This window comes from Austrofundulus limnaeus, unplaced genomic scaffold (genome assembly GCF_001266775.1).
Source record: "Austrofundulus limnaeus strain Quisiro unplaced genomic scaffold, Austrofundulus_limnaeus-1.0 Scaffold1163, whole genome shotgun sequence".
NCBI lineage: Eukaryota > Metazoa > Chordata > Actinopteri > Cyprinodontiformes > Rivulidae > Austrofundulus > Austrofundulus limnaeus.
Genome location: NW_013953565.1, coordinates 21,788 through 31,704, shown reverse-complemented (window position 1 = coordinate 31,704; position 9,917 = coordinate 21,788). Strand labels below are relative to the sequence as shown.

The window sequence follows — 9,917 nt, the reverse complement described above, 5'->3', positions numbered from 1 at the left end:
TGTCAGCCCGACTAAGTCATTCTGGGCCAGTTGCTGATATGTGAAGAGGAAACTCCCACAAGCCCTGGGTGTATTTCCCGTGTCTGACAGAAACAGTGAGGCTGCCTCTAAACTGTTCAGCATCAAAATGCATGCCGTCATAAAGTGGACTATATTGTTTGTAAGCAAAATATTTCATGACCCAGTGGATAGATTTTAACGTAACTTTCTGAAAACCATCATTTGTTACCTCTAAAACTGCTTACTTAGGGCCGAGCTGATTCAAGGTAGATATTGAGCTAGAATTCATCAGATTCTTTGTTTTGCTTTCGTTTAAACATAAAATCAAATGCTTCCATGAAAGGCAATCATAATGATTATCAGGTAGCAGAAGTGCTATATTTAGTGGTGATGGCTGTTTTTGTGCTGCTGACAGCAGTGCGACGAAGTGTTGAGGGCAGATTGAGTGAAAGTAAAAGTATTTTCATTTTCTCAAAGGATTGTTTCCAGGAGGAGAACGGGGCTTCAATAACTCTAAGAAACAACTAGTGAGAAACATCAGAGGGAGATATTTGCTTTAGAGATTTGTTGCCAGAGTAGCAAGAAAAAAAAAAAAAAAAACCTCCGGTGGAGGTCACAAAGGTGGAGGAAAGAGTCAAACCAGCTCCCTGCATCTCCTCAGGAGGTCACAGGGTAACAGCTCAGAGGGGGTGGTGGTTTATGGTTGCAGAGGGTTGTTAATTCTATTATCCTCGCCTGAGAGGTCCTTGTCAGAGCTTAAAGGGAAGAAGAGAAGGAGGCATAAAAGGTAACGGAGGTTGTGAGCCTATTTTGGCATTGAAAGTAATCACATACCACACAAATCGTTATCTTCTTGACTCATGCATGCTCACAGTCTCCTCCTTTAACTCCCACCACTCCTCCTATTCACAGACCTCTTCAGATGGACCAAATAAACCAAACTGGCAAGAACCAAAGCATTCTTGAAGAAATGCATCCATTATGTCATGTCATGTCATATCTTTATACTAAAATCATTTTATGCTGACACACAAGGGAGTTACAGCTGTTTAGGTCAAACATTGTAAAGGATGTTAGGCACAAATCTCATGCAATATAGAGGGTTTTCACTCGATGTTGTCAAGCTGGAAGCATACCAAAGTTAGCCACGCCGGTGGCATTGCAGTGTTAGGCAAAGGCTTGTGTAGTAGTGTAGTGTCGTATTTTTCCATGGGGAAAAAGCTGATTGTTAAAGTAACGTGTTTACAATGCAAGTATCTCCGTCCGTGCAAAGGGTCTGTTGTGAGATCTTGCGAAATGTGATTGAGCTCAGAGAATGTGTTGTGGATGGGCCTCCGCTAATAACGCCAAATTTTAGCTTGCAGCCTGAATAAAATGATTGAGTCACAAGCATTAGTCGAGGCAGCCATCTTGAGTCAGACTGACTCCAAAAGTGAAATCAGTTGTAGATGCTGCTTTTGTATGAATGAACTCGTGGCCTTCGTGTCTTTGAGGATCAGTTTGTTTGACTGCGTCGGTACTGGCAGACTGTTTAGGATTATTCCACTTGGCTGGATGGGACGGAGCTTGGCACATCAGCCTGGAGATGTGTGCCTGCTGTCGGTCCCTCTCCTGGACTGCTCACACTGATAACACAGTCCACAAACAGCGGACTCGATCTACTGCTATGAACCCGGTTAATAATATCTGCCCGTGTTCCTTCTCCTAAAAATAGTTCAGCGCACAACTGAGGCTATTGTTCCGTTTTCTTCAAAGCTGTTTTGATGAGTGTGAGTGTGACTGAAAACTGGTGACAGAATTTTAAAGCTCTTATGTTACAGATTATGTTTTCACGGTTTTAGGGCTTTGGGTCAGATGATAACCTTCTTTCCTATTCATCTTTTGGTGCCTCCTTTTTTCCTTCCTATTCCCTTTTAAATAACTGTCTAATTTAGTAGTGTCACAGTGAATTTTGTAAGAGACAAATTGTTGAAGTGTGTATTCTTCCTTTGTTTGATTATGGTGACATAATTTATCGCCACGCTTGCGAGGGAAGTCTTCAAAAATTGGATTCAATCTACCATTCTGCCATTCAATTTGTTACAAATGCTCCGTAAAAAACTCACTGCTGTCTGTTATACTCTCAAGTGAATTGGCTTTCCTTGCAGTCTCACCGTAATGCCCATTGGCTCTTGTTCATTAACAAAACCCTTCTAGGTCTTTCACCTCCCTATTTAAATCAGTTACTACAACAAGAACCCCACTCAAGGTACAATACTCCCACCTTATTAGATCGAAAATCCCAAAAACCAAGTCTTACTTTGGCCTCATGTCTTTCCGCTTTGCTGCAGCAAATGATTGGATCTTCTATCAAAATACACTGCATCTTGGCACTTTGATTTCTATTCCTGCTTTTAAACACAGACTGAAGGATCTTTTTAAGGAGTCATGTAACTGTTTTAAAGAATGAATGCACTGCTCATTTTATATGTTTTATGTACTGTTTATGTTGTTTCCCTTTCCCCATCTTCCCATTTTTAAGGGTTTGAAGTGTTTTTGTATTCTCGGGCCAACATTGTAAATACGAAACTGTTCTTAATGTTTTGCCTGTTGAAATAAAGGTTAAATAAAAAAAACAAATTGGAAATTAAAGGTTTTTTACATCCACAAAAGGAAGTGTTTTCAAACAAATGTGAATTACAAAAAAACTAAGTTCCTCTCCACCACATTTAGTCAAACTTTAGGTCTTATTCATCAAGATTTACACTAAAATCAAGTTGACTTTAATGACAATTCAGTCTTCTTACCAAAGTCTTATATCTGCAATGTTTTTGTCTCTTTATTAGAGTGTGTGGTTCGTCTGATGCTGTCAGGCTGCCATGGCTCTGGTCCAGGCACTACCTGTGAGTGACCATCCCAACCCAGGTCTCGACCTCCAACAGTGCCGACCACTGCCATCCCACTCCGTGCCGGATCCCTGCTCTGGCCCCTGCGGGTCCTGCGGTTCCGACACGGCCATGGGTTCAGTCAGCAGTCTCATATCGGGGCGAACGTACCAGGAGAGGCACTGCAGGGCCGCCAGCGAACTCATCACCAAGCAGCGGCGCTCCACGCCGGCGACCAGCTGCTTCCGCCTGCAGGACAACACGCTCCGCAGCGGGAGCTCCCTGGAGCAGCTGCTGGTGATCAGCAACCAGACACAGCCTCAGGCCCAGGTTCTGCCCCCACCCCTGCCCACCAAGAAGCAGCCCCGGCCCGGAAACTCTGCCGGGACAGGTGACGGGGGAGCCGTCGCTGCAGCAGCAGGCGGCGGCAGCGGGAACTTTGGGTACATGAGCGACGAGGTGGTGCTCGGAGATTGGAACGATAACCTGGTGCTTACAGCTGCGAGTCCCTGCAGCGACTCTGAGGACCAAAAGGACAACAGGACTGCGAACGGCAACATTGGAGGACCGCCTCCCAAACTTGTCCCAGTTTCTGGACAGTTAGAGAAGGTAATCAGTAGGTTGTGTCATAGTGATAAAATGTATTAATGCATGGGCTGATCCTGTCAGAGCGGTCCTAAAAAGCACAAACCTGTAGGATTTACCTGTTAAGACAACAAAAAGACTTATAATGCATAGAAAAAAATTGGGATCTGCCAAGTTAATAAATTCAAATTCAAGAAGAGATTTAAAAATTTTGTACAGAGATTTTTAATCATAGTTCTGTGTGCAAAGAAAACCCACAGATTAAGTCACTGAGATGAAGTCAAAATCTCTCAGAAACACTAAAAAATTTATTTTGAAATTAAAAAAACATTAAATGCATAAAATCCCAACTGTTCTTTCACTCGTGAGTAAAACCCTAAATAGATTAAACTCCTTTATTTAAGGAATCACTTCACTCCTAACCCTGAACAGGAAGTCCACCTTTGTCTGACTCAGGACCCTGGCCTCGGATTTGGAGGTGCTGTAGAAATAAAATTAACATTGACATGAGTCTGACAGGGTCAGATGAATCATTTGACAGCTTCTCACCTTGCAGACGCATCATAATCAGTGTCATGTTTAATGAACTCTGAGGAAGATCATTAAAAATGCTTACATCCTCACTGTTGTATCTCCTCCATGTTCAGCTGTCTCTTGTGTTTCTCTGCCCTTTTATGATCTTTATTCAGTACTTTTTCATCCACAGATGAGCTTCGGTCAGTGTCCGATGATAGGTTTTATGGTTTTTGTATGTTTCAGAACATGGAGAAAGTACTGATCCGTCCCACAGCTTTCAAACCAGTCGTTCCCAAGAACCGTCACTCGGTGCAGTACCTGTCTCCGCGGACAGGGGGCAGCAATCTGTCTGAGAGCCAGGCCAGCCTGAACCTCCTGTTGCCCCTCGGAGCACCCAGCAGCAGCACCGGCACGAACGGTAATGTCGGAGTCAGCATTTCCAGCTCGGAGGGGAAGCAGAACTCGTACAGCGGAGGACGCAATGCTCGCAGCAGCCAGTCCTGCTCTATGTCGGACTCAGGGAGGAACTCCCTCTCCAGCCTCCCTACCCACAGCAGCACGGGCTACAGCTTGGCCCTCAGCGAGGGATCCAGCTCTGGTTCCGGGGGCCAGGTGGAGCCCGTGCCGGGTCTGGGACGCAACACTTCAGGCGGAAACGGGAGCCACGGCCACAGCAACTCGGACAGCGGGCGTTCCTCTTCCAGCAAGAGCACGGGTTCGGGGTCAGTAAGTGGGCGCGGGCAGCCCCTGTCTGACAGCGGGTCCTGTGGCCACTCGCCCCCACCGGTGGGGGGCTACGAGGACGTGGTGAGGGAGCTGGAGGAGAAGCTGAGAGAACGAGACCAGGAGCTCCAGCAGCTCCGAGAAAATCTGGATGAGAACGAAGCTGCCATTTGTCAGGTGAGACACAAACAAACGTCTTTATGTTACCTGGAAGCAAGGCGTGAAGCAGCCGACATCTAACCTCTAATTTGTGCCTTTAAGGTGTACGAGGAGAAGCAACGTCGCTGTGAACGAGAGATGGAGGAGTTGAGACAGAGCTGTGCTTCGAAGATGAAGCAGACGTCTCAGAAAGCCCAGAGAGCGCAGCAGGTGCTGCAGTTACAGGTAGGTCAAACAGGCAGGGACTGTTTCATGCTCAACATCACAATTAAACCTTTTCAACACATTTAAAGCTTTAAAGCTTCACTAATCTGTAAGAGAAAATAGTTTTTTTCCCAGGTATTATACAGCTTGTGCTTCAGCTGTTTATAAATTGGCATATCTGTTGAATTTCTGGCATCTTCTTGTTCTCAGGTATTTCAGCTGCAACAGGAGAAAAAGAAGCTGCAGGAGGACTTCTCCTCTCTGCTGCAGGACAGAGAAACGCTGGAGAGAAAGTGTGCCACCATCCAGAGGGAGCACACTCAGCTGGGGCCGTGCCTGGAGGAGACAAAGTGGGAGGTGGGTGGGAGTCTGACACTGGGAAGGTGGTAAAATCCGGGCAGTGTAATGGTTAAAAGTCTAAAATATAAAAAAAGAGAGTTTGGGAACATTTGCTCTCCTTCCATGTTTATGTCCATATTTCATTTGTGTAAAACATATAATGTGCCAAAAACAAAGATTGCGATTGATGGCTTAGTTATCCTCAGTAGATAAAACAAAAATGTTGGCCTTTAATGGATAATTAAATTCAAAACCTCAGCTTGCAATAAGCCAAAATAATTTTTTTTTTGTATTTTCATGGTTCTTATCTCACTCTAATTCTCTTCTTGTGCATCAGGTGTGTCAGAAGTCTGGAGAGATCTCCCTCCTGAAGCAGCAGCTGAAAGAAATCCAGTCAGAGCTCAGCCAGAAAGCGGGGGACATTGTGGTCTTGAAGGCCCAGCTGAGAGAAGCTCGCTCCGAGCTGCAAGCCAGTCAGGCTCGAACCCAGGACGCCCAGACCGCCCTCCGGACCAGGTCCCTGGAGCTGGAAGTCTGCAAGAACGAACTCCAGAGGCGAAAGAGCGAAGCTGAGCTTCTCCGGGAGAAAATCGGCCGTCTGGAGGAAGAGTCGGCGCGGCTCCGGGACACCCTGTCCAATCACGCCGGGCTCTCTCTAAACGGAAGCGTGACCAAGAAGGGACACTGCATGAGCCTCACCCTCCAACAGGGTAGAGGCGCGGGGGGGAGGGGAGGTCCGAGCCCCTCGGTGTACCGCGACGGAGACGACAATTATCTGGTGTGGGGCGGAGAGAGCGACGAAGCCAAGGCACAGAGGCAGAATGCAGAAACGCTGCTCGGACTCAGACAACAGGTACTGAAGTGGAGTTTGACTGCAGTGGTTCAAGCAGAACTCGCTTTTACAAAAAAAAAAAAAAAACAGCGTTCCGTGAAAAATGCAGATTTTATGTGGTCTGTTGGATGACTCTCAGCTACACCAGTTTTTTAGTTCAGTATTTGTAAAATGGACCAAATTAAATCATGTTTCCAAAAACTAACCCAGTTTTACCTGCTCGTCAGGTGGAAAGAATGAGAGCCGAGCTCATGTATGAGAGAAGGAGCAGCGAGGAGCAGCTGTCACGGTTTGAGGAGGAGAGGAGGGTGTGGCACGATGAAAAGGAAAAGGTACCCGTTTCTCATCCCTCAACTTTTTATTCTTATTTTTATTTTATTTTTTCAAGTTACGGGAAAATAATTATAATTTAAGAGGATTTTTTTATTTTGAAGTACATAAAGTTAGAACAAATATAAAATAAAAATGTGTTTCAGTATTGGGTGTTAAATCGTGGAATAATTTAAGTTATGAAATTAAGTTTAGTGACTCATTTAAGTTTTAAATAGAAGTTAAAAAGTAAAATAATTATGAGTTGTGGTTTATTGTGGTCAGTTGTAATGACGGTGTTCGTAATATATTACCGTTTTTTGCATGTATGGACAATATTAATGATTTTGTTGATAAACAATGATATTAATGATTTTTATTTTGTGTATATAAAATGGTGCATATAACCAGGATGTAGTTGAAGTATATGTGTTTTTCTTTTGTGTATTTTGTTTTGGGGAATCCATTATGAATGGTAAAGTGAGGCACAACAAGCCATTGGCTTCTGCCTCTACCTATTTGGTCATATAGGGTTAAAGTTTTGTTTGTTTTTGTGTGGAGTGCTGTTTAATGTGACCAAATAAAATCATTCATTTAGAGTCTATAAAAACCACACATTCATATTACTGTCCTGTCCACCCAGGTAATCCGTTACCAAAAGCAGCTGCAGCAGAACTACATCCAGATGTATCGTCGCAACCGCGACCTGGAGCGGGTGATGCGGGAGCTGAGCCTGGAGCTGGAGAGCAGGGACATGGAGGACTACGAGGTCCGCAGCGGCAGCAACGACATCCACTTTGAGGAAATTACTGCCACTGAGATCTGAGCAAACGGTGACGTTGGGCACGAAATGTGGCGGACGAACCAAACAGAAAAACTGCACTGTCTTCAACACCACCCGTCACTGTTAAAGGAGACAGTATCCAAAGGTGCACTCAGTACTTCCTAATACAGATATATTCCAATAAATCCTTACAAGCTGTCTCCTACAGTGTTTTATGTTGTATTTTTTTACCTCTACAAAGCCAGCACAAAGACTGTTTTTCTTCTCTGAAGAAAAAAAAATGTGGAGAGAAGCGTTTAATTCTCAGACTATTTTCAAATCAGGGTATTTAAAATCTGTAGGAACTTCAAGCAAAAAAAAAAAAAAAGATTTTACCACAGGCAGAGCAATCTGGTCTTCAGGCACTCGCAAGCATCACACACTGGGCCACCAGCATGCATCACCATGCATCAAATCGAACTGTTTATTGGCAACACAAACAACCATTTTCACCCATCCCCCAACTCCAAAAAACATCAGCATCGTTTTACTTTACAGTGTTATTTTTCAAACTAAGATTTTATTTTTCTTTTTATAGTAAATTGACTGTTAGCTATCATTTCAGAGAAATGCAACATTAAATTTCTGTCCTTTTATTCGGGATGCAGATGTTTCTTTACAGACTGGTTCTGAGCTCACGGGCTCTTGATTTCTGTCCCCAAATCCAAAACACAATTCTGATAAAACATTCTGCATTTTAATTTACATTTCCCAGACTTCAAACTGTCCCTCTGTTCCGAGAAGCTCGTATTTCGCAGTATAAGGCAGTGTAGCACGGCAGATATCGCCTCTTTATGTTCTCAAATTTTTTTCCTCCACTATTTTTATACCAGCATCTCAGCAGTTGGTATCAGGATACTAAAATAGGTTGTATTTGACCTACAGAATTACAGTCTGGAATGTGACATTGCGGATTTGTTCAAAGTTTCTGTTTTCGTTTCTTCTCACCGTCGCTCTCTTTAGTTGCCCTTTATGCAGCTGCGGGCAACTCAAAGACAAAACGACACTTTCAAAGTCTTCCCGGCCGCACCCCCTGCTGAGCTACATTCATATCTTCACTCACTGCTAAAGGCTAAAGGTAGAGCTGGAGTGGCGTGGGTGTAAGTTTTGTTTTTTAGGAGGAAAAGCAGGCTCAGGTGAGAGGAGAGTTTGCAGAGGCTTCAGCTGTGTTCACAGCTTTAAATGGGAACATTTGAAGCTGTGGGCTGCTTCTCTTGTCCTCTGATGATAAATGCAAGGCTCAGCAGGAGAGAGTTTTTATTTTGCAAAGAGTCTATATTAAAAAAATGGAAACCTATACAAAGAAGGAGAGGTTGTATATTTTTATAAATATATATATAAATATATATGATGCAGCACCTGAAGATATTTTGTTGTAATACTGATGTAAGTGTGGCTTAATATATTTCACAGTATTTCAGTGGACGGATCGGTTGCAAGACATCAGCTTTGAAAGAGTGCACCTAATACTGTAATGCATGACAAGTTAATGTTTACATTATATACTCTGTGTTACATGGACAAACTTACTAAAAGCTGAAACTGAAGGGAGGTTTTCTGCTTTTTTTAGGGCCACGGTGCCAAATTGACTTTTCTCAGAATTCTGACTTTAATCGCAGGATTTTGATTTTAAATTCTGAGTTTAAAGTCCGAAATCTAAAAAAAAATATATATATATCACTGTGACTCTAATCCTGTTCAAAACAGTTGTCTCTGTTTTGTTTGATCTTTTAGTTCATTTTCAGGGTAACCCTATCCAACCATGTCATCACAATGGGGTTTTGCTTCAGCATTTAATTAACAAGATGCATGAAACGTATCATTTCGAGGGGCTTGTTTAAATCGAAATGAGGGCAGATATGAGTGTTATGTTTGCAACACTTTTGAAATTCAGTCTGATTCCATGAATGCGTTTGTTTGGGCTTCATGTTGCATGATATTACCACATTAATGGTGGTCTAAGAGTATTAAAAGCCTGCACTGTTATACATTCTCATGGTAAAGCTGAGCTATTTTTATTTTTTTATTTGACCGTATTCTCTCTAATCAGACTGTTAGTCACCGCATCTGTGCTAAACAAGCACAAGCGATGCTCATGACATGAAGTCATGTTTTTTTCATTAGATTTCAGCTCTAGTCAACTGTCTTCCATGTAAACATGTAAAACACTAAATAGTACAACAGAGTGAGTCTTTATTTAGACATAATATCTATTTCCAACATAGCCACTGTGACTAGACCAAAGTAACGTAACATTTCTTTTTTGTTTTTGTTTTTTTGTAGCATTTTTTTGTTTGTTTTGTGAGCTTTTTATATTCTTTGCATTTTCATTCACTCAAAGTATGTAGTTCCCCATGTATATTTTTATGTGTACAGTTCTTGTACAAATGACAGTGTTTTTAATTAAAAAGCAAGTTGTCACACCTTAACCCTCCTGTTGTCCTCATTTTCTGTATACACCCTTTGTCCTCCGGGTCAAAATGACCCGTCTCCACTAAATTCCCAATATAAGCAGCTTAATTGAATTTTAAACACCAAATTTCATCTTGTATATTGTCATTCA

The 9,917-nt window shown here is 42.8% G+C and overlaps 1 protein-coding gene across 1 annotated transcript; it reads left to right on the top strand.

Moving 5' to 3' along the window:
- Positions 1-2,804: 2,804 nt before the first annotated feature.
- Positions 2,805-9,783, top strand: lzts2a (leucine zipper, putative tumor suppressor 2a). The gene is made up of 7 exons (XM_014031030.1): positions 2,805-3,473; positions 4,209-4,865; positions 4,950-5,072; positions 5,262-5,408; positions 5,728-6,243; positions 6,450-6,554; positions 7,175-9,783. Exons 1-7 carry the CDS (start codon positions 2,859-2,861, stop codon positions 7,355-7,357), a joined length of 2,346 nt encoding a protein of 781 aa, XP_013886484.1. The 5' UTR covers positions 2,805-2,858; the 3' UTR covers positions 7,358-9,783.
- The last annotated feature ends 134 nt before the right edge of the window (positions 9,784-9,917 follow it).